Source organism: Pectinophora gossypiella, chromosome 19 (genome assembly GCF_024362695.1).
Source record: "Pectinophora gossypiella chromosome 19, ilPecGoss1.1, whole genome shotgun sequence".
Taxonomy (NCBI): domain Eukaryota; kingdom Metazoa; phylum Arthropoda; class Insecta; order Lepidoptera; family Gelechiidae; genus Pectinophora; species Pectinophora gossypiella.
Genome location: NC_065422.1, coordinates 82,227 through 107,511, shown reverse-complemented (window position 1 = coordinate 107,511; position 25,285 = coordinate 82,227). Strand labels below are relative to the sequence as shown.

The following is a 25,285-nucleotide window of genomic DNA, read 5'->3' as shown; positions in this document are numbered from 1 at the left end:
AAACATACAAATGCCGCTCCCTCACATAAAGTGTTGCTCGTGCTTGATAACCACGCGTCTCACGTTCATATTAACGCACTGGATTTCTGCAAGGATAATGGCATTGTATTATTATCTTTTCCTCCCCATTGTTCTCATAGACACCAGCCGCTTGATCTATTTGTATTCGGCCCTTTCAAGAAAGCTATAAATTCGGCCAGCGAAGCCATCCAGCAAAGACAATGACAATTTATGATATTCCAGGGATTGTTGCGCTTGCTATGCCCCTTGCTTTTAGTCCATCAAATATTAAAGCCGGCTTCCGCGAAACAGGAATCTCTCCATATAATCGGGATCTGTTTAAAGAGCTCGACTTTGCTCCTGCATTTGTCACGGATAGGCCAAACCTCGAAAATACAGCTGAGACTATTATGGATAGATCAAACCCCGAAAATATAACTGAGGATGTTACGGATAGAGCAAATCTTGAAATAATAACAGAGGCAGAGGTTCATATGGAAAGACCGAGCCCTGACAACACACCTGACGCAGAGATATATAATAGGGCCAAATATGCCACGAGGAGATGAAACGCCACCACTATCACCTTCTATATTTGATGAACCGTCACTAGAGACTGGAACAGAAACAAGATATCAGCAATTCACAAATTCTGAGAACTGAAGGGCAACCGAATATTGAAGATCCTGAAACCTCGAATACACCACCCAGACACCCACATCAGACTTCTGCAAATCCCTCAACAAGTGCTCAGCCAGAAACATCTAGTGATCCTATTGATCTCTCTCGAGGAAAGGGAACAGAGGAAAAAGAACCAGAAAGTCTACAATATTACTGATACACCAGAAAAAGAAGAGATAAGAAAAGAACATGAAGCAAGTCTAAAGAGAACCAAAGCTAAGCTAGTTAACCCGGCGGGAGTGTGGTGGGGTGTGACATACCCCAGGTGCAGTTCAAATCGCTATATTATTTTGATTTTAGCGGCTTTGTGTAGCTGGAGGTGAGGGGTTGCGGGAGGGGAAAGTGGCGTGATCGCAGTGTTGCGCCGGCCAGCGCTCGGAATACACGCGTGCAAATGTCTGTGGGGTATGTCACACCCCGCCACATTTTTGGTGTATGCGTTTTGTGACAAATTTATTTTGCGCTTGGTTTAGTTTTATTAGCTAATTATTGCTTTATTTTTAGGTTATAAATAAAAATGTCGGTAGAAAGCGGTGAAAGAAGACTTGCGTCATTGCTAGATGAAGTTTTAGACCATTCTTCAGATGAAGCCAGCTTGTCGGAAGTATCCGATCATTGCAGTGAACATGAACAGGAATCCGATACGCAAGACATACATTTGGAATATGAAGAGAGCAGTGAATGGGATTCGGACGATAATATCCCTCTTTTAGCTCTGAGGACAAGTCGTCGCTCTACAGTAAGCACCCATGCACCTCACTATAAATCTAAAGATGGCCAGAAGTGGTTCAAGCAAGCTCCCCGTACCAATGTACGAATTAGGTCAGAAAACATTCTTGATGAGCACCCTGGAGCCAAAGGTATAGCGAAAGATGCAAAAACTGAAGGTGAGTGCTGGAATATATTCTTTACAGAGGAAATGAAGGGGATTATATTAGTGCACACTAACGAAGAAATCTTGAGACGACAACTACTTTGCAAGGACCCTTCAAGACTATATTTTATGAAAGAAACGACCTCTTCAGAACTCGATGCTTTTATTGGGTTATTATACATCGCTGGTTTAATCAAGTCAAGCCGTCAGAGCCTGAAAGATTTATGGAGGACAGATGGAACAGGAGTCGACATATTTCATACTACCATGTCATTGCAACGATTTTATTTTTTACAAAGTTGTATTCGTTTTGACGATAAATCTACGAGAGAGGCACGAAAAGCGTTAGATAATATGGCTCATATTAGAGAGCTTTTTGATAAATTTGTACAGCGATGCCAAGAAGTCTATGTTCCACATAAGTATATGACCATTGACGAGATGTTATTGGCCTTTCGGGGACGCTGCCCATTTCGAGTGTACATTCCAAGCAAGCCTGCAAAATATGGCATCAAAATTCAAGCACTTGTTGATGCTAAATCTTACTACGTTTTGAATTTAGAGGTATATGCAGGAAGGCAGCCCGTAGGGATGTACAATCAAAGTAACAGCGCTTTTGATGTGGTGGATAGGTTGATTCAACCGATATCGAAGTCAAAACGCAATTTGACGTTTGACAATTGGTTTACCAGTCACGAATTAATGATGCATCTGTTGAAAGAACATAGACTGACTTCCATTGGAACTGTGCGCAAAAACAAGCGATGCATTCCACCAGCTTTTTTGAAGACCGGAAAGCAACCAGGGAGTTCGACGTTTGGTTTCCAGAAAGATATCACTTTAGTCTCCTATTCTCCTAAAAAGAATAAAGTGGTAATTGCAATGTCCACTCTTCACCACGACGGTAAAATTGATGAGAGTACTGGAGATAAGAGAAAACCGGAAATGATTACTTTCTATAACTCAACGAAAGCTGGAGTAGATGTTGTCGATGAACTGAGCGCAACTTACGATGTCTCTCGCAATAGCAAACGCTGGCCAATGACGATCTTCTATGGACTTTTAAATATGGCAGGTATCAATGCTAACATAATATTTCAAGAAAATGCCAACAAAACGACTAAACGTACAGAATTTCTCCGCAATTTGGGATTAAGTTTGGTGTATACGCATTTGCAGTCACGAGGAGATAAAAAAAAATATTCCTGTGTGTATTCGCCAGAAAATTTCTTCTCAAATTAATGTACCGCAGCGCCCAGTAGTCCAAAATGAACCTGGAAAATACACTCGTTGTGTAGATTGCTCACGCAACAAAGATCGCAAAACAAAATACGCATGTACGGGGTGTGGAAAGGCCATATGCCTAGAACATGCAATTTTTCTTGCAAAAAATGTGCTGATTTTGACCAAAATTTCTAAGGTGTTCCTAGCCTATTTTCTAAGGTTTTATATTTTTATTTGGTCTAAGATCTCATGTTCTTTAAGTTTCAAGGTTTTTTTTTTGTTAAAGTAAAACTCGTTTTTTTTGTGATTTTTAAAAGAGGATGATATTTTTGTTACTAAAAACTAGTATTCTCGATCTCATTCGATTAATTAATAAAAATATGTAAAATATACAGAATTTTTCATTTTTATTCCACGCAAATAAATGTAAAATATAATATACACCTCTCATTTCATGTAATTTCATTGAAAAAACTATTTTAAATGCGGATTTGTATTGGGGTATGTCATATCCCGCCACATACCATATGTAAGTTTTCTTCACCACACTCCCGCCGGGTTAAGAAACGTTTGGATGGAGTAAAAATGAAAATAAATACCACAAAAGGAAAGAAAAATACTACAAAAGGGAAAAGAAATAAGACACAGCAGGAATCATTATCATCTGAAGAGGAAAGAGTGCTACTGTATTGTTTGTTTGTCACCGTATTCAGCGAGCAGATCTGGAGAAGTGGGTACAATGTACCACTTGTAAACTTTGGGCTCACAAGGAGTGCACAGAAGGAGGTATTACCTATGTCTGCCCTCATTGTGACTCCGATTAGAATGAGGGTAGTAGAAAATGTTTCTTTTTTGTTTTTAATGTGTTTAGTTTTTAATAATGTGTTTAGTTTTTGTTTGTTTTGTTAAATGACTCTGAGTCATCAAAGTTAAAGAAAAAAGTTGATTTTGTTTGTTTTCGTTAACATTATAAGAAGTACATAGTTTAGTTCATTAAATATTAATAATTATTATTACTTTACGTATTAAAGACTGATACAAGTTTGGAAACAGTGCTATAAAGCATATTAAAATATTATAATTTCTATTATTTGCATGTGTTTCATTTGACCCCACCCATTGTCTTTTTTTTAAATTGTACTACTAAAAATATCACACCGTGTAATAAAATAGCACTGCCCATTTGTAGATCGAAAGACACCTTTTTATTTAAGCCAAATTCGTCATTGCTCGGCTTATAAATGGCAATACTACGGACGATATAAGCAAAATTGTACCCAGTCTCCCCTACAAATGTACCTTATCCTTTGCCGAAGGTTGTCTGGAAGAGTGGAAGAGTGCGCGCTTCTGGCATAATACAAAGACGAAACTTTTTTATCTTCTTTAATATATTAGTCATCGGTACGTCGAAGAGTGTCTCGAGCCTCATGTGATGCCCTATGCACATTTTATTGGCAACGGCTTCATATTCATGCACGACAATGCTAGGGCTCACACCGCGGGCGTCGTACGAGATTATCTTAACGAAGTCGATATCTCTATTATGGAATGGCCAGCAAGAAGCCCGGACATGAATCCCATTGAACATCTGTGGGATGAATTAAAGAGACGAATTCGAGCAAGAGATCCTGCCCCAGAAACACTTAGCCAGCTGCAAGATGCAATCCAAGAGGAATGGGACAATATACCACAGCATGTGATCGTGACTCTCATCCGATCGATGAAGAACCGTATGGAAGCAGTAATTAGAGCTCGGGGAGGGAATACAAGTTATTAAATAAACGTTTTTTAGATTTTTTTTTCATTTACGTGTGTTGTTTTATCCATTTCCTTTATACTCCATACGGAATAAAAATGACTCATTTAACAAAATACGAAACCTATGAAAAATTCATTTAAATTTAGAACATTAACATTAAGATTTGATAAGCTCATATTACTCACTATTAAACGACATTTAACATTTATTCCTAAATGTACACATTTTTCTGATAATCCTGACAAAACGTAAACTTGCAAGGTGTTTCGATTTTTTTGATGAGAAGTGTACTATTACGGGAAAAACGCTGCATGAAATGGTCTGCAGAAGGACCATCGAGAACCATATGCACACCTGCACACAACATCGTGAGTCCAATAGCCACTATTGATTTTCCACCTGATAGTTTACCTTCTCAATTATTTGGTTTGCTGTGGTTGCCGTCACAGGCCCACCAGTGAAACGAGTCACTGAAACGCGCTGGAGCGCTAGACATGTAGCTGTCAAGATGCTTAAAAATAAGTTTGAAGTAGTTCTTGAGGTACTGGAACAATTAACAGATTCATCTCAAACTTCCGAAACAAGATCAGGAGCCATTTAACTTTCAAACTTTTCTTGGCTTTTGGGGTGCAATGCTACCTGAAGTAGATGACGCACAGATTTACCTGCAGCAACGACGACTAAGTGTGGATAAATGTGCTCAGAAACATTGCGCTTTCAAAACCCTCTTAGTGGAAAGTAGAGACCGTTTCGTGCAAGAGGCAATTGACTTTGCTAAGAGTCTCTGCGAAAACCTCGGAATCGAACTCAAAACGAGAAGAATTCGCAGGAAAAAACGCATGCATGGCGATAAATATTCTGCAGATGCAGCTTTGTCTCACGAGAAGGAAATCCGTCGAGAGGTGTTCGCATCATTCAACAAGATCATTCCAGAAATGACGACTCGATTCCAGCAAATTCAACAAATATCGGACAAGTTCGGATTTTTGATGCCAGCGAAACTTTTGGACAGCAAGTTCGAGTATGATCTTTCCCATGTATTAGAAGACATCTACAAGGACGAGTTTCAGATGGAGCGGAAGCGCCTCCAGCAGTTTGTTGCCTGTTCTGAATCAGAGGAAGATATAAGTGGTAAAGGGCCACTGGAGCTCCTCCAGTTCATTCAAAAACTGAATCTCGTAATTTCGGTTCCAATTAAGTCATCTTAATTCGTATATTAGACTTTGGCGATTAGAGTTGCAAGTTATGAGAGATACAAAAATGTTTTTTTCTTAAAGTCAGTTTATCTCTATACGTCGCCAGTTTTTGCGTAGCCAAAATATAAGCTGACATATTAGCCAATGCACACATCAAAACAAATATTTAAATATAATGCTTTAGGGTCATCAGAAAAGAAATTGAATTTTTGTGTATCAAAGTGCCCCCCCACCCCTACTGTTTATTAGGTTTTTAAGATATATTGTAGTATTTTTTTGGTTGATGTGTTTTTCTATTTTATTATTTTCTGAACATATAAATTAGGTGTTCAATTGAAATAGGTACCTATAGTAGGTATTACAATAAAAAAATGGTTTTAAGATTAATTCACCAGTCACGGAGTCAGTTCACAGAGCAATCAACATTTTAGAGACATTTTATATGAAAATAAATATGGTTGCAATACTCCGACAATGTTCCCATAAAGATTCCAATAAAATCAACAACACTAATCTTCATAATCAACAGTAACCAATTACTATATAATTACTTATTATTGTAATAAGAACAATATAGTAATTAAACACTGGACTGTTAATAACTCACAGAACTATGTAAACAAAGACAATGTGACCCACAATATGCAAGCAAACATGGATGATAATTTTCAACTTCTTTTTAGGAATGTAAAAATTCATTTATTATAAATAGGTACCTTTACCTATTAGCTTAATGTAAGAACCAGTGAGGTTAAAGAACAACAATGTGGAAGCAGTTATTTCCTGCTGTAACCAAGTTTGAATTCCTTTTTTTGCTGAACAATTAGTATCTTCTAAACTGTTTCTTGAATTTCTCATAATGGTAATCATCTGTTGCCCGTTCTCCTTTAGCTTTCTTCACAATTTTGTCTATAGTTTCATCAATTGCATTGTTTAACACCTTGGGTGGTTGTTTTTCTATCTTCCGTTTTTTTGAATTATCACCATCAATATTGAACCTATTATGTTGAACAAAGTTAACAGCCATGTTTGTTGGTACAAACTGAGATGGGCCATCTTTTTTGTTTTGTTGCTCCCAAAGAAGTTTCATTTTTGCATCTTCAGTTGCTTCTATATTTTTAATTTTTGCATCTATACCTAAATCGACTTCAGGTATACCACTAAGCATTTGATTGGACAACATTTCTTCAGATCTATGTGTGGAAGATACTCGCAGATGTTCAGGCAGGGATAGTAATGCAGCCTCTTCAGGTGATAGATATTTCAAGTTGTCATTTTGCTCTGAATCTTTCCAGTCTTGCTTTTTTCCTTCTGTAAATAATAATAAATTTTGTTTATTATAATATATTTCACCTCGCACATCATTATAAATAATACATCATTATGTCATCATATAGATTATAAATACAACAACACAATAAACAATCATCAAGCATTCCATTTATATATATAGGTAAGTAATAAGTAAAGAGAAAAATAAAAAGTGAAAGTTTGTACCAATAAGTTTGATTAGAATGTCATCTGCTAGAACAGTTGGGGTGTCTCTAAACCAAATCACTTGTATATCAAATAACTCGAGAATTAATGCAAAACCCTCTTACCTTTTCTTTTGGCCAACTGCTCTTCAATATATTTCATCATCTCTTCATCTTCATCACGTTTATTTGTCTCTGCAGAAAACTGTGTGCCAATACCAGTATCATAAGCGTCGTCTACTTGTTTCACTTTGCCACTCTTCAATGCCTGCATATTCACCATGCCACCCGCTTTCACTTTAAAAGGATCTTTGCATGTAATCTCTTCCTGTAAACTCGCCTTTTCACCTGTCGCTAAAGCAATAATACTGACGCCGTTTGGACGTTCTCGAAGTTTCTGTATTTGTCTTGTTTCTTCCAATTTCGCCAAAATAAGTTCTTCATCTTCAGATTCATCATCTTCTGTCTTTATTCTTTGCCGAAGGCACCTAGGTTTCTTGGGTTTGAATTTTATCTCGACTTCGGACTTTTCTGACACCTCTTCCGACATATTGATTATATTCATAGATGTTAATAATAAATAATAGTAATGAATTAGTAGTTTCAGACGAAGACAAAATAATACAGTATTAATAATGCTTTACTTTGCCTTTAAGTGTATATTTTATAATGGCAAAAGCACAAAAAGACAATCCACGACGCACAAAGCACCACACACACACAAGGCACCAAAGCAAGAATTGACATTACATTACTGAACGAATGAGAACGAAATGACCGCCTAATCATGGTCCAACAATCATGTCATGGCAGTAAACTTTGGTAGAATAGCAAATAAACGGGTATTTTTTCTTGATGATGATGTATTTTTTCTTGAATCAAATTTTAATGATGAAAGGTGATGACGATGAATAAATACCCTAAAGGCAGATTCCCACTCCAAACCCGGAACGAATTAACTCAATTGAGTTATGAAGCGGCTTCTTGGCACGAAACGAAATAATAACACTATCGCAAATGTTTTCCGACTAAATGTGATCATTAACCACAAAAAACCCATTCCTTTTAATTATTTAGTTTATTCAGCAAATACTTGGTCCTTGTTATTCAGTGAAGAAAGCAACCGTCCCGTTCCCGCCAAGACGTCCAACACGCCCGCCACGAACGAATGAACAAAACCATAGACGTTTTTTTTTTTTTTTGTTTTGGTTTTCCCCGAAGGGTAAGGCAAAGGGAACTATGCCCATACAGCCATGTCTGACGTATTTTTTTTCTTGATGATTAATGAAATGATGAAAGGTGATGATGATGAAACCTAAGCCCCCACCCTCGGAGTAGACTCCTACTCCGAACCCCAAACGAATTAACTCAAAAGTCCGCATAAACTTTTGAGTTATGAAGCGGCTTCCCAGCACGAAGCGAAAATAGGCAGATACACTTTGTTTATTGAATACTCCAATATAATAACACTCGCGAATGTCTTCCGACTAACTTAATGCGATCATTAACCACAAAACACCACTTCGTATTAATTATTTAGATTACTCAATGAAGAAAGCAACTGTCCCGTTCCCGTTTCCCGCCGAAAAGCCAAAAAAAAAAAAAAAACCATAGACGATCGTAATTTTTTTAAAGATAGGGATGTTGTGAATCACATAGAGAATCGATCGACTCGGTCGAGTATCGAGAATAGGTCTATTGGCTAAATAAATTAAAATCGATACTTTATTATTATCGATAAATGTCAGGTGGATATGGATAGATAGGTAAGATAACAAAACCCCCGAGCTAGTTCAAACTTCAAGTCTTCCGTGTTTACGATTGATTTGATAGAAGGCATTAAAGGCAGTTGTTAACACGATTCAAGTGCAGTGATCATTGTGTACTTACCTGATTAAATACGACTTTCAGAAAAGAAATTGTAATGGCAGATATAATTCTTTTACAATCTCCACCGCCTAAACTTGAAGAAGTTCAGAAGAACATATTTAGCAAGGCTGCAAAAGACTTTTTAGTGAATTTACATAGAGAATTTGATTCCAAAATCGACCTGCTGTATAAAAATCGTTTAAAACGTTTGGTAGACTTGCAAACTCGACCTACATTAGAGTTCAAAAAGTCAATAGAGAGAAACGATAAAACTTGGAACATTGCTCCATTGCCTACAAGACTGCTGTAAGTACATCTAATCTAGATTATAGATTTCACTACTGGGCAAAGGCCACCTATTCCTTTAAGTTTATAATTAGGTAATTATTATGGTACATAAATAATATACCAAATAAAATGTTTCTTTTCTTAACAGGAAACAATTTAGGTGCCATTAATATATTATTTTGTAAGTAAATGTAATAACTATAATGGTGTTTTTTTTTTCAGTAACCGGCATTTAGATTTGGGTGACGTGTCTGCATCAAACACCGCTCACTTTGTATCAGCATTGAACTCTGACATCCAAGGAATACAAGTAGACTTTGACGATGGACATTGTCCGACATGGAAGAACCAATTGGTGGCTTTTCAAAATATTAACCTGGCTTTGAAAGGAAATCTTCCTGGAGCTCCACTCAGCATCTCTACGTGTCCTGTACTAATGTTACGTCCCAGAGCTTGGAATATGATTGAGCATAACATTTTGGTAAGGCAAAGGTCACAGTAGATTGTGATAGATGCTAACTTAATTTGACAGAACTATAACTAGCTTACAAACATTTGGCAGTAATTATTGTCACTCATAAATTAATACTGTCTTGCTCACACATACGCATTAAGAAGCACATGGTAATTACAAGCATTTTGTATGAAATGTCCAGGGTGTGACTGTGCAAAGGACAGCTATCAAAATAATACATTTTCTTTGTCTATCTCCTTCGCAGTAGGCTGCACTCTTATTTTTCTCTCCTGCAGGGTCTGCACGACAACCGCGACGCGAAATATTTCGAAGGCTTCAACCAATAGATGCAGTGAATCTATGTAATATAGACATTGTACGGCTATAAGTCGAAGCCCTCGATATTATTCGCGATGCGCTCGCCATGTCGCGAGGGCTGCTATCTTATGCATCATTCGAAAGCACACAGACTATTAACAATGAGTTTTATTTCAGTTGATTTTCATATGTCTTGCGATGTATGTACCTCTGACTATCACAATTGGGATATACGGGGTGTTAGTCATCGTAACGAATACTGAGGGGGATGATTCTGACGGAAAATTAATGACTTTTTGTGTAATTAAAGCACATAATAACGGGTTCTTACCGCGTTTAAATGGGGATATGAGACTCCCATATCATATCCCCATTTAAACGCGGTAAGAACCCGTTAGTATGTGCTTTAATTATGATAATAACCGCGTAGACTTTTTGTGTTATTTTCAGCTTTGGTGATGAAAAATTCCACTTGAAATTAACTCAAAATAAAGGTCTGAATCATCCCTCAAAGTTTTTGTTACGATGTCACTAACACCCTGTACAGTCATGAACTTATGTTAGGTTTATTTTCCTTCCAGATTGATGGAAAAGAAGCCATTGGGCCTTTGGTGGACTTTGCTATACTTATGTTCCACAATGGGCAAAGACTGTATGAAGCAAATAGTGGACCATATTTTTATCTGTCAAAACTGGAAGGGGCTTCGGAAGCTTTGCTATGGAATGAAATATTTGTATGGACCCAAAACGAACTTGGTCTGCCCCAAGGAACTATAAAAGCTTGTGTCCTAATAGAGAATATAATATCCACATTTGAGTTGGAAGAGATACTGTATGCTCTCAAAGAACATTCTTTAGGACTCAACTGCGGCATTTGGGATTACTGTGCGTCTGTTATCGCAAAATTTGGTAAAAACAATACTTATTATAAATATTTTGGTGCTTAAAAAATTTTTTACTTATTTATAGGTGTTAGGAAGACTTAGGAAAACTGCGTTGTGGTCTCTGCCTACCCCAACGGGAAATAGGCGTGATGTTCAAAAATTCAAATTCAAAAATATTTATTTTTCAAAATTGGCTTACAAAGTTAGCGCTTTTTGAACGTCAAACATAATTAAATTACATATTATGTAACTAGCTGTAAAACTACTACCACATCGGAATCTGTAACGCTGAGGGAAAGACGTGGCCAGAAAACCTCCCAGCACAGGGCCCTAGTCCTACTGTTTCATGTTTTCCTTTCTTTTCTTTCGTTATGTACGTATGTATAACCAAGAGTTTGTAAATTAATTAGGTACCTGCAGACACATTGCCAATTACAAGTGTCCACTACCAATACTACCTAAGTAGTATTGGTAGTGGCCTAATTTCCCTTTAGAATTATAAATAATAATAATAAAGAAGAAAATTGTACCTACTTAAACTGAATTGGGGGATTAAAAAGGCAACATTGTAGCAATTCACCTCATTGCATTGCTATTTGACATTTGTTGACATCATCACCAGCCCATTAACGTCCCCACTGCTGGGCCACGGGCCTTCCCTATGGATGGATAGGGAGATCGGGCCTTAAACCATCACGCGGGCCCATATTGTTGACATAGTGCACTTTTATATGCGCAAATGTCAAATTGCAAAGTTGCTTTTTAGATGAATTGGTTCTATGACGCCTTTTTTAGAACCCCTGAACTTCTACAACTTCTCACATCGACAATGTACCTATTATGCAATCTAAACTAACTAATGGCCCCGATTCCTGCAGACACCGTCTAATTTTATTTTAAGTTATATCCGTCATTTTCATATCCGTCGAAAAGCAAAAGGGACGGATGATTCACAGCTCAAAATTTTAGGAAGAATGAGTAAATGAATGAATAACCCGGGCGAATCAAAAGGTATGTCGCTGGTATGCAATCCGTTTGACGTGCTGTCTACTTAACTGTGTCGGGTTATTGACTGATGTAAAATTTTTAGACGGTTGTTTTAGATTTGTGCTTAAAATTGACGTGTGTTCCATAAATATGCTTGTCGATTACCCGTCCCTTTCCTTTTCGGCGGATAAGAAAATGACAGATATAACTTAAAATAAAATTAGATGGTATTTACAGGAATTAGCACCATTGACTTGTTAAATAATAATAATTTATTTTGTTTATTAATAACTTATGTCTTTCTAAAGGTGAACGCAAAGAGTTTCTCTTGCCGGACCGCAATAAATACGTGAACATGGACCGTCATTTCTTGGACAGTTACCTACGGTTAGTTGTGGCCACTTGCCACGCTCGGGGGGCCCCAGCTACTGGTGGAATGGCCGCTGCGATGCTCAAACCAGGCGCTGACGTCAACGATAAACAGTAAGAAAAAATCTCAATCACACATAAGTGCTTATTAATAAGCCTGACCACGGTTGATGAGGTTGGTCATCTATGTCACAATCCACACAATAGGAGGTCTTTTAGTTAGTACTTATAATAATCCAGCATGAAGGAGTATATAGTAACTACTTCGTAATCCTTGTGTCGGCTTTTACGACATGCTCAGCCCTCGAAGCACGACAACCCGCACCGCGCGCGGTGCAGGGCAGACCCTGCTGGGTATACTGAGCTTTTGTGTTTTTATACGATCTGAAGTTCTGTGTTGTTATACGATCGTTCGTTTATTTTTTTTTAGGTAATAGCCCCGATTCCTGCAGACACCTCCTAATTTTATTTTAAGTTATACCCGTTATTTTCTTATTCGTCGAAAAGGAAAGAGACGGAAGATTGACTACTGTTAATTTTAAAATGAAAGAACGCGTGCGAATAATATAGGCATCTCGCTCATATGTAGTCCGTTGACGTGTGCTTTCAACTTAATTCTGTCGGTTTCTTGACCAATTTAAAATTTTGGAAGGGTTTTTTAAATTGCTGCCTAAAATTGACATGTGTTCCATAAATTTTATGCCTCTCGATTACGCGTCCCTTTCTATTTCAGTGGATAGGAAAATGACAGGTATAACTGAAAATAAAATTAGATTATATAATATACTTTATATTATATATCTAATCACATAAAAAAATATTTATTTGAATTTCAGTTCGAAAGAAATTATTAACAAAATACTCGATGCGAAACTCAAGGAGATTGAAGCAGGCGTAGACGGATTCATGGTGTACGACTCGAGAGTGGTTCCGTATGTAAATGAAGTAAGTAGTTAGTTTCATTTTATACTTTCATTTCACTTGCCTACCCACCGACTTTGAGGAGCTCGGTGGCGCAGCGGTAAACGCGTTCGATCTGCGATTGTTATAGTTAAGCAACTTTCCACCACAAAAAAAAATGCTTTCACCTCGAGCTCCTCCGTGCTTCGGAAGGCACGTTAAGCCGTTGGTCCCGGCTGCATTAGCAGTCGTTAATAACCATCAATCCGCACTGGGCCCGCGTGATGGTTTAAGGCCCGATCTCCCTATTCATCCATAGGAAAGGCCCGTGCCCAAGCAGTGGGGACCTACCTAAAGTTACTGTTGCCGAACTACCTATAGTTTAATTGTCGATAGTATCGATAGCTCATTAAGACCAATACTATCGATAGTATTACTTCTTACTGTTGCAAGGACTCGATAATCGCGACTCGATACTGTTGTCGCGTAAGAAATTCACATAAAAATGTTTTTTGCTAATTTAACATTTAACTTCCCCATCGAATAGCACAAAAAAGTAAATCATGTTTTTACAGTAACCGGTTTTTTCGGTCACCTATATCGCGGAAGTTTTCCAACAAAAATATAGGCTATCTTTTATACTATTGAACAATACAAATGCTTAACAAAGCAAAGTTGATTGGGACAAAGAAACCTTTGATTTTATAACAATTCAACTAGAGTCGACTACTCAATAGACAGATAGTGTCTATCGTAGACCACCTTTCAAATGTTTTTTTAGCAAATTGCAAACTCTGCACATACTGGCCTCTACTTTTTACCGTCAGTCATTTTAAATTTCGAATTTCTCGTTCCATTTCACAATTCCTTTTATTTTGCTCTGATTCATTACATCCTCGACCTTGATAAGAGTAACATCTATATTGCTTAGCTGTGGCGGTGTCTATTATCTTTAACTGTGATCTACGTGTCCATTGCATCTTATTTTATTTATATTGTATTTTATATACTATTATCGTTCAACTGTTACTTTAAGTTGCTGTTGTTGTGTGAAGTGCCAGTTAATAAACTGGAGGGTTAAAAAGGCCACATCAAAGCAATTCGTCTAATAAAGCAATATTGCTTTTTGACATATTGTTTCCATTGCGCACTTACTTTTATATGCGCAAATGTCAAATTGCATTTTTCCTTTATTAGACGAATTGCTTCGATATGGCCTTTTTACGCTGTTTACTGTTGGACTCCTGTCTTACTACTACTACTCTATTCTGCTGGCACGTCGGAATTGCGGGCCTTCACCTCCGCCCGTCGTGCCGCAGTGGCGCCCAACGTGGGGCTGGAACCCACGACCCTGAGATTAAGAGTCTCATGCTCTACCTACTGAGCTGGGCTGGGCCCACCTCCAGCCCTCGTGCCGCATCTTTACTATATATGGCTCCTCGGTATTGGTGTCTGCGTTTTTACTTTATACTTTTGGTGGCTTTGTTTAAATTTTTCGGAATTCTCTATAAACTTGTCAAATTATATTGTGTTTATTTTTTTAATACTGTACAGTATAATCTAACACGCGATTTACTCCCCAGCTTTGGAAGAAAAACGGTGACACTCCAAACCAGATATTTCGAAAGTTTACAACGAACATAACCTCAGCAGATCTCCTCACTATTCCCAGTGGTGGAGTTACTTTACAAGGGCTTAAACACAATGTCGCAGTGTCTATTATGTTCATATACCACTGGCTGGCTGGAATAGGTCATTTCTTCTACAACGGCTACGTTGAAGATTCAGCGACTGCCGAAATTTCTAGAACGCAAATATGGCAGTGGATCAGGTTTTCGGTAAGTGTAGTTTATTTTTTATACGTTTGCGCATATTTTTTTTTAATAGTATAGGTTCGCGTTTGACCACAAACTCACCTGATGGTAACTGACGATGTGTGATATAAAAGTAAGTGCGGAATGTTGCCAAATGTCAAATAGTAATATTGTTTTTTATATGAATTGCTTCAATGTGGCCTTATTAAAGCGCTTGGTGTCACATAATACGGGATTGCGGCACTAATCTTCCACATTTAAAGTGTTATATTTTGTAATATCCTTATATTTAAGTGTACTGTGGAATAAAACAACATAAATTTTTCTTATAATCTTAAACTTAGATTTATATTTTCCTTAACTTCTATTTACAATTCAATGTAGAGGAAACAAGAGAAGTGAGTCAGTGTCGAAGCAAATGGTATTCATTGGTCTCTGCTTACCCCGGTGGCAAATAGGTGTGAGTTCGTGTATGTGTGTATGTCTATCTATAATTAATTCATAGGTAGATAGTACGATATTCGACGTGTGCGGGCGCCCAACCTTTTTAATCTAAACAATCTCTGTTAACTGGTTACCATTTCAAGTACATTTCCTTTTACTTGTGTATTGTTAATAAACTACATCGCATCACGCCTGTGTCCCCGAAAGGGTAAGCCGAGGTGTGTACAGTCATGAGCAATATAATGTACCCACTTTAGGACTCTGTCGCACTAACATAAATATTTGACATTTAGTGACTCACAGCGCAATTTGTCAAAAAACATTATGTGACATGGTATCAAAGTGTATGCATATTGATGCTCGTGACTGCACTATACCCCTTCCTCGCCAGCTATGTTTATTTTTACGTGTGTATTTTAACTAAAGTAATAAAATAACAAAATAAATCTTCCAGCCCCCTCTAGAAGACGACCCGACTCAGCATGTGACAGCGAAACTGGTGGAGAAGACAGTCGCAAGTTTCGCTGCCCACGCGCACAAGAATTTGTGCAGATCAAATGCGGAGCGTAAGCGTCTCACAGCTGCTAGATATATGAGCACTGAACTATTCCTCTCTAGGAACCCACCTGAATTTATTACCAGCTACCTTAACGACAACCACAAGTTCAGAACTTTGCACAATAAGGCGTTACTGAGTAACTTGTAAAACATGTCTACTATATTTTCCACTATGACTGGTCCATTCTACAAAAAAAAAATAAGGAAAACCTTATAGTAATTAGTTTTCTTTCATACTCATGGGTAAAAAGGACTCTTATCGTATTTTTTTGTGTTCTGTTTACATGTACAAATATAATACATAAATAGCCTATATACACGCCCCAGAATGAAGCATACTCCACCACGCTGCTCCACTGGGGGTGTCAGAAATGTAATATATTTTTCAAATTATATTAAAAATATATTTTTGTATACAAATGTTATATCTACAACATTTTATAATATAATGTTATTGTCATATTATACATATAAACTCATACTACTGTGATCCATTATTTTAAGCTTTAATCATGCCAAATGTAGTCTTAAATCATTATATTTTTCCATTAATAAATAAATATTTGAATAAAAATAAAATCTAGTTTTATTCAATAGGTAAGTACTTGTAAAATTAAACAACTCATTGATTTGTATAATATTATATTTTATTATATTATCTCAAAAATATATTTCATAGGATTCTTAACGATACGCGTGAACACAAGCCTGAGTTAGGTGTTATTATTATGATATTAGTTATTACCAAATAATGAAATATAAATATTATGGATAAATTGGAGTTTAAAGATATTATGTCTTAACATTTTGCAAGAATTGGAAATCGTGGAATGCGAATAATGTACAATACAATGTGTTAGTGACACAGTAACGAAATAAAATTTAGAATGTCTACTTGATTGTGCAAAAAACGATGGTAGGCGGTTTTCTTATAGGAAAGTTTAAATTATAATCAGTTAATGCTGCGCTACGATATAAATCGAGCAACGTGAATATTCCCGTATTCGTAGTCTAGCGACTCTTTTGTCTTTTTCGCACTAACGGTATTTAGCCAAGTACGAAAGAGACAAAAGATATGTCATTTTAATCAAGTTAAGTTTGTTGGACCATGGTAAAGGTGCACATTTACAGCTATCTATCAAAATTAATTATGTTGAACGATGTATGCGACATTACTTACAAACTTTAATAATTAACTGCCAATGACAACGAAATTAACAAGATAATTTATTGAGTCGTGTACTAGGTTCAAGATAAATTATGAAATTCCGATTACTAACTAAAGACACATCTAAAACTAACGAAAAACATTTTCTTTTTTTTGTATTTAACTTATTTATGAATTTTAAACAAGAAATAATATTAATAAGTCCGACATTGGTGCTAATTCCTGTAAATACCATCTAATTTTATTTTAAGTTATATCTGTCATTTTCTTATCCGCCGAAAAGGAAGCATAAAATTTATGGAACACACGTCAATTTTAAGCACAAATCTAAACCAACCGTCTAAAAATTTTACATCCGTCAATAACCCGACACAGTTAAGTAGACAGCACGTCAAACGGATTGCATACCAGCGACGTACCTTTTGATTCTCCCGGGTTATTCATTCATTCACTCATTCTTCCTAAAATTAAGAGCTGTGAATCATCCGTCCCTTTCCTTTTCGACGGATATGAAAATGACGGATATAACTTTAAATAAAATTAGGCGGTGTCTGCAGGAATCGGGGCCATTTTATCATGTTATTCTATGGCGTCAGTGTGCTTTTTCAAACAAATTCCATAGTCATTTCGTGTTTTGACGTTTAATAAAAAGTAACTGATTTGACTAGTTGGAAACTAGCGTATTCCTACATGAGCAGTAAGGCCAATAAACTATATATGGGTAGTTTTTCGATCATTTCCTGCAGACACCAGAAAATAAGTCGAAAAGTAAAATGAGATTGATTTTTAACATCTTACAATGGGTTCTATTTCTAGTTTAGCATTTTATAATTTATCTTTGACCCAGTCAAATAGCCTATTGAAGTCAATATGATTTCCAAACATTTACAGATATGTCTATTCTTCAAACAGCACGGTACATAACTTATAATTGACAATAAAACAATCGGTATAAACTTGTTGGTCAAAAATACTTTCGAATTATTGCTCATTGAAGCTACGTTCAAGATAAGTGCTGAAATATTACAATGCGCACAATATACTAGTCAAATCTTCTTCTATCGTGTGGGTTGTGAGGTGGAATACCAACCTCATCAACCCTGGTGTCAGGGTACTAGTCAAATGTGAACACATAAATGATTACATCATTAAATATGTCTTGAATAGAATGACAGTAGCACAGAAATACAGCTTGGTGTGAAGGAGACGAGAGATATGTCTCTCGCACTATATAACAAAGAATAATAGAATATCACAAAATCTTTTAAGGGGCAATGTATACGTTTTTACTATAAGATTCCCATTGACATTCAGAATTTGCCTTTCAACTGTTTTGTTGTCATGTCAGGGGCCTATGGCGGCTCAGTAATAACCCTGACACCAGGGTGGATGGGGTTGGTAATTCACCTCACAATCCACATGATAGAAGAAGTATCTGCCTCGCTCTCACTTACTAGGTAAGCGGTACACGTTAAGAATGAGATTTTCGTTTCTGTCCGGATGTGTCTGTCTTACTGTGATTCTAATCTAGCTGTATTTAATGAAGCCTAATTCAATAACATTTTTTTTTAATTTTTAAAATATTGAATAAGTGAAACTTAAGAGCAATAGTTCCCGTCGCCTTGTAAATGATCAAAAATGTGTAGTAATAGTAACATGTCATACGATTGTACCCGTTAAACTTACAGTTCGATATTTTCTAGCGTATTTCTAATTCGCATGTGATTTACTTATAAGTTATTCTTACACAGACAAAGATACTGTCATTTAGAAAGTTTCTTAATTTTATGAACTTTGAACATGGTGAGGAGTGGGTATTTGTATATGTTACTGTAAAAGCCTGAAGTATGGTAAATTTTAAGATTTAATCCAACCCAGGACTTCCAGATCGCGAACGCAATATCGTGCAAACTTAAACTTACTCGCCATACAGCCGACCTTTAGGGCTCAAACTGGATGACAGCGGCGCGGCGGCGATAGCGGCGCGGCGGCCGCTGTTCCGTTCTCGATGCCAGCGGCCAGATCGCGCGGTGTTGCGGCGGTATGGAGTTGTGTCTCAAATGAACGCGACGTCGAAACGGCAACAACGCATTTTCGATTATAGTTCTTTTGTTTCGTACGATTTATTATGGGCAAAAGAAGATCTGAATCCCTATAATGAACAAAGGAAACAAAAGGGCGAGTTTCAAACGCAGACACCGCTCGACTAGAGCGCACCGCTCGTACCCCGCTCCCCGCGCCGCTGCCACCGAGAACACTTCAATATAAATCTTAGCATTTGAACGCGCCGCACCCCGCACCGCCGCGCCGCTGCCGCTGTCATCCAGTTTGAGGCCTTAAACATCTCTTCGAAGATTAACCAAGTGCGGGTATAAATCCGAACTGAATTTTATGCTTCGTTTAAATCACATGCGATAGATATAGACGATATACATTCGTATGCTAAGACACGGAACATCGGTTGTTTTGCTCGCCGCCTACCCGCTGCCTCGCCAGAGCGCGGACGAAGCTCGTTTCTCTTGCCTCTAAGCTTTGTTCTTGCAAGGAAAGAGCTAGTGCGTGCGCTAATGCCTCGTCTTCAGTCTGAAAAAAAGCAAGTAAGTCAATATCGGTTGGTCTAACAGCAATTAAAACATAATAACGGGTTGACTGATCATCGTCATTCCGTGATCATGGCACGCATGGCAAAATATCGGGAGTCTCATATACCTAATTTAAACGCGGTAAGAACCCGTTATTATGTGTTTTAATTATTATAATAACCGCGTAAACCTAAAACCAGGTCTCACAGCAAGCTTGGTGAGGCATGAGTTAGTTCATGTTGTGATGGATGTACCTCTGACTACCCCAATTGGGATACAGTCGTAAGCTTTCGTTATGTTGTTTATTGAAGCTACTACACAAAAACAAATTGATAGGTACTCAAATAGATATCGTCGCCTTAATGAGAAAACTTTTTTGTAAAATCACATTCGAATGTGTTATTTGATAACAAAAAACCTCGTAATATACAAGCTAGTAACAATTTATACCTAGAATGTAATTATTTGAAAGAAATCGAGGTTTTGTTCAAAAAAAGCACATCAATGTTGTTTTTTCTAAAAACAAAATTACAATTCATATTGTAACCAAGTTATGTTAACAAAATTAAATAAAGAAATTTTGAATTTGAGTCCATGGCCCCGATTCCTGCAGACACCACCTTATTTTATTTTAAGTTATACCCGTCAAAAGGAAAGGGACGGATGATTGTCAACAAGTTAATTTTAAAATGAATGAATAACCCAGGCGAATAATGCGCTGGTATGCAATCCGTTTGACGTGCTGTTGGCCGATGTAAAATTTTTAGACGGTTGTTTTAGATTTCTGCTTAAAGTTGACGTGTATATTCCATAAATTTTATGCCATTCTTTTTCAGCGAATAAGAAAAAGACAGGTATAACTTAAAATTAAATTAGGTGGCGTCTGCAGGAATTAGCGCCAATGTGTATGTTATTTTATTGAATACATACCATATTTCCCTGCACTTCTGAAAAGGCGTTAACACTCGCTACTGGGGCGGTAGTTCTGGCTGCATTATCCGCTGCCTTTATTCTCGCCATTGCAGCATTACTGAAAAAGATAACAAACAAAAAAAATGTGTTACTTTTTTTATTATAAAATAAGCTTGTGTTTAGAGGGTAGGATGGGATAATTATGTTTTTTAAAACCTGTATCATGGCAATGAAAGTAAAATTGCCAACATTGAATCATATTGGAAGGTTATAAGTATAAGTACATAATAATACATGAATAGTCACTAAGATTGAGAAGGGATTGCCAAGTTGGTTTGGACACATAGATCATATGAGAATGATCATAGGATTACAAAAGCGGTTGTTGGTAGAGCTGGCTGAGGAAGACCTAGAAGGACATACACTGACCAAATTGGAGATGTCCTTAGAACAGGTTTAGTACCAATCTATCCTGAATCGGCCGGCTGTGTGAGACAATTGATGAATGTGGAGGAAGCAAGAGAAGTGTGTCAGGATCGAAGCAAATGGAATTCCATAGTGTCTACTTACCCATTTTTTTGTTAAATTGGCGTGATGTATGTAATACTTACGTAGCCTGTCTTCTTTTAGCTGCAAGTTTTCCTTCGCAGGCATGGTCGACAGCATGCCGATGTCTCAAGCAGAAGTTGAGAGAACATTCCCCACATACCAGCGGCACCATCTCTTTCGTCTTACATCCCTTGAATGAGCACCGGTTTGTGAACACCTGCAATATATTATTTCATTATTATTTTTTGTATGCATGGGGACCTTTCAAAATAGGAGAATGCTAGGGACTTATCCCTAGCCTTGCATTATGATTTATTGTATGTAAACAAAAGAACGTTGAGTGGCAAAAATACTGCGCTGTTGAAATATTAACACTCCACCGAAACAATGTGAAAATCTGAAATACCTTCTGCACACAGATATACTAAAATGTACGACATATAGTCATGCATTGATAACTTCCAAGAGTATAAGAATAATTATTGCCCAATTATTGTTGTTTAATAATGTTAATTGGTTTATGTTTATATCAACGTTGGGCAGAACGCAAGAGGGAAACCACTGCCCTATTTTTCCCTAGAAAGTAGCATGGATAGGAATGCTACAGCGACAAGAGTGTGGCTCTTAAATTACTGATGTGAATAACGTTAATAATTGTAAATTGTTTATAATATGATGAATAGAACATAAGAGATACAATGATTTTTGATGATTTGATGAAATGTCTAGTGTTTATTAGTGTCTAAAAAACTGCGTCTTACAAATTTATAGGTATTTGTTTCTTATCTTTACCTTCTTTCTTCTCTCTCTAGCAGGATCGGAGGTACATTGATTGTCTATGTGAGTACCGACAGCTACATCAGGAGGCTCGCCTCGCCGACCCGGCACTGGGGCCCCACATAACGGGCACTCGGGCACCTGAACGTCACGACCATTTGGTGCAGGACATTCATGTTTCAAGTATGCAAAATGGTCTGAACTGAAATGGGAAATGTTTTGTTATGTATTACTTTAGACAGTTAGGTATTTATAAAGAGAACATCAATATTGTTTTTATTTTATTTTTTCGCCAATTGTAAATATGTGAATATGATAAATAGTAGTAGTATTTTCATTTTCTCAAATGAGAAGGCAATGGAACACAGCCATACAGTCTAATCTGTAGTTTATGGCTAGGATGATAAGCTGCTGAACACACTATGTTTTTTTTAATCCCAATCCAGCAGAGAAAAAAATATGTAGAAGTGGGATGGTACTGTGGAAGATGATTTATTTAATATTTAGTGTGATAAAGGTATAAAAAGCATTGTTCACCTACTTTGGAAATGGAGGATGTTACTCATGCATAACTAAATATTTCACTTCTTTATGCAACATTCAGATGGTGCTCTATTTGAAGAATATTTAATTGTAATTTTAGCATATGAAGGAAGACAATATTTAGGTTAGTTATCTACTTACCAAAAAACTTCTCTGCAAGCATCACATTTCATAGGCAAGAAGTCTGTAACGAAATAACCAGATTACCTGATTGATTACTCATTACTTAAAACGCCCCTAAAAGTCCTAGAAAGTTCCTTATTTCAATGAAAAATTAAAGTAATTATTAGGTATTGTTTATTAACAAATTCTCAGTATATTGTTACTAGTAAAACAGTGTCTAAGGTTTCTACAGCCGTGGGAGTACAGGAAAAAATAACTAGGTACATAACCACTTGACAGTCCAGGCGCACTAGCAAATCTAGCCTCAACAGTCCAGGCATTTCGAACTTGCGCGGCGTTCGGTGGGCGATATCGTGGCGTGTTATAAATAGGCTTGTAACTCAAAAACTACTGTGGCTATAATAAAGAAAATTCAGAAACAGCAAGCCAGATGTGCAATGATTCTAATTAGATAAAAATAAAAAAGATCACATTATAAAATCTATCTCAAATCCAATTAGAATTGACAGAATCCGCTCATTTTTTCAGTTATCCCAGCCATGCCTGTTAATAGCATGTAAAGTATCATGTTCTAGGGACTGTAATAATTTTTATTTGAAAGCGCATTTCTTACACTTTTTACTAGTATTCAAATTATATTTTAATGTTATTTAGTTTAAACACAAGAAATATAAATATAACACCTGGTCACGACTTATTTGTAACACCGTATTCTTACCAAGATGGCCGCCCTCGCTAAGTTTCTGTTCGCACTGAGCGTTTCTGCCTTTTTAAGTCGATGGTAACTATGGTTACCAATAACGGGTAAGATTGACATAGACATTTTGTGTGTGTGATTTCAGGAATTAAAGAAAACCAGTAGAAAAATTAAGGTTTATTAATATGAACTAAAACCAATTTATAATTGAATGCTTGTTTTATTTACATTTTTTACCAAGCACTTAACATTCGGACCTTAAAAATATATATTTTTTATTAGAATTTAAAATTACAGTCTTGCAATACAATATACTTGATTGCACAAAATGACGTACCAAACAAATAAATCGAGACACTAGAGACAAAAGGCGGCCTTATTGCTAAATCTAATTGCGCCTGCCGCTTTCTGTCCGTAAGCTCCTGTCGGACATCTACTGGCAGTTTAGTAATTCGTTTTTTTTTTGTAATTACTCTCTGTGTCCTCTCTATAGCTGAACTATAGCATCTCTGAAAAAAAAGTCATTGTTTAGAACTGAAATTAAAATAACGCTAGCGCTCCGTTTGTACGAACCCTTAAACCCAGATAAGTCGATGGTAGGTTTAGTTACCATGATGAAAGTTGACCAAATTTGGTGTACCCTGCAATCAATATCCTGGGCATCTGCTGAAATAATTGTTTATTTCGGTAAATAATGTGTTTCCACGAGTAACTAATAAGTAACGTGGTATATTTAAAACATTATAAAATATAATGCGTCGTGTAATATTCCGTAATTTGCCTCCATTTTAGTGTCAAGAGACGTTTTTTTTGATACGATATTTTTCTCTTAATGTTTTTGGAACAAAATCATGGCTTAAATGTTCAGGTTTTTGTAGAAAACGGTAGAGGATATATTCAAGATGTATGCTAATCAATAAAAATAATATATTTTATATACTTACGGCATATTTCTTGTCTAAAACACTCAATCGCAAACACAGTAGTTGACAGTAGACTCGACCAACACTCGTCTGACTTCGACAGTTGTTTTTTTAATGTTACCAACTCATAGGGAAGAGATGCAAATACCACCTAGTAAGGATTTTTATAGTACACAATACTAGTATAATTTTATAATCTATACTAGCTTGTAAAACTAGTTAATCCATAAAATTGGTCACCCTAACGGAACCCCGACTATTGGTAAGTATAGCTACCATCGACTCCTGAGGTGAATTTGGAATCGGTAGCTATAATTACCAACGACTGTAGAGTGGATAAGGCATGAAAAATAAATTACACTTACCAAGTTTGTTACAGGATTTGTAAGAGCAGTTTTTTCCAATATGAGGAAATTCCATTTTAATCAACGAAATTACTAAATAAAATAACAATCTCACTGAATAATATCTCACACACAATGACGTTATTTCGTATTTCCCAAGGTTTTTATATCAACAATTGCAAAATAGCACATCATTCGTCATCATTCACAAATCACAATGAAACGACATTTTTATGTTGCGTTTTATTTAAACATTTTTGTTACACATTTAACACAAAAAGACAAAGATAGAAAGCTTCGTATTTGAGAATCAAATTGGAATCAAAACGCTTAATATTTTTGTTTAACATTTTATTTAATACTCAAACTGTGTAAAACAAACGCTACCAATGTTTTTGATTGGTCACTTAGTTGTCACTCAAACATTTCCACTAATTGGTAGCCTTTACTAGTGTTGTATCAGCCTCGGCACCTTTGCTCGGCACTACAAAGAATAATCGATAGATTATTAAATTCTGCAGCGATTATTTATATCGATTCTATTTTTAGGTACAAAACAGTCGATCTTTATAT

General features: G+C 36.6%; 3 protein-coding genes, 1 long non-coding RNA gene and 1 other non-coding gene across 5 annotated transcripts; 1 reads left to right on the top strand and 4 right to left on the bottom strand.

Moving 5' to 3' along the window:
* Positions 1 to 5,661: 5,661 nt before the first annotated feature.
* Positions 5,662 to 7,949, bottom strand: LOC126375556 (telomere length and silencing protein 1 homolog). Its single transcript, XM_050022536.1, has 2 exons — positions 7,336 to 7,949; positions 5,662 to 7,045 (listed from the first exon to the last, which is right to left on the bottom strand). The coding sequence occupies exons 1-2, from the start codon at positions 7,772 to 7,774 to the stop codon at positions 6,558 to 6,560; spliced, it is 927 nt and encodes a 308-aa protein (XP_049878493.1). The 5' UTR covers positions 7,775 to 7,949; the 3' UTR covers positions 5,662 to 6,557.
* A 1,017-nt stretch (positions 7,950 to 8,966) lies between these two features.
* Positions 8,967 to 16,652, top strand: LOC126375486 (malate synthase-like). The gene is made up of 7 exons (XM_050022440.1): positions 8,967 to 9,384; positions 9,589 to 9,847; positions 10,720 to 11,047; positions 12,318 to 12,492; positions 13,215 to 13,323; positions 14,862 to 15,116; positions 15,991 to 16,652. Exons 1-7 carry the CDS (start codon positions 9,134 to 9,136, stop codon positions 16,240 to 16,242), a joined length of 1,629 nt encoding a protein of 542 aa, XP_049878397.1. The 5' UTR covers positions 8,967 to 9,133; the 3' UTR covers positions 16,243 to 16,652.
* On the bottom strand, positions 14,601 to 14,674 carry Trnak-cuu (transfer RNA lysine (anticodon CUU)). The gene has a single exon. It is a non-coding gene; the product is annotated as a tRNA-Lys (tRNA).
* A 67-nt stretch (positions 16,653 to 16,719) lies between the features above and the next one.
* Positions 16,720 to 24,931, bottom strand: LOC126375575 (AN1-type zinc finger protein 2A-like). Its single transcript, XM_050022576.1, has 6 exons — positions 24,734 to 24,931; positions 22,767 to 22,809; positions 22,098 to 22,284; positions 21,368 to 21,522; positions 20,775 to 20,874; positions 16,720 to 19,845 (listed from the first exon to the last, which is right to left on the bottom strand). The coding sequence occupies exons 1-6, from the start codon at positions 24,786 to 24,788 to the stop codon at positions 19,705 to 19,707; spliced, it is 681 nt and encodes a 226-aa protein (XP_049878533.1). The 5' UTR covers positions 24,789 to 24,931; the 3' UTR covers positions 16,720 to 19,704.
* Positions 23,597 to 24,483, bottom strand: LOC126375601 (uncharacterized). Its single transcript, XR_007567613.1, has 3 exons — positions 24,390 to 24,483; positions 24,056 to 24,111; positions 23,597 to 23,954 (listed from the first exon to the last, which is right to left on the bottom strand). It is a non-coding gene; the product is annotated as an uncharacterized LOC126375601 (long non-coding RNA).
* Positions 24,932 to 25,285: the final 354 nt, after the last annotated feature.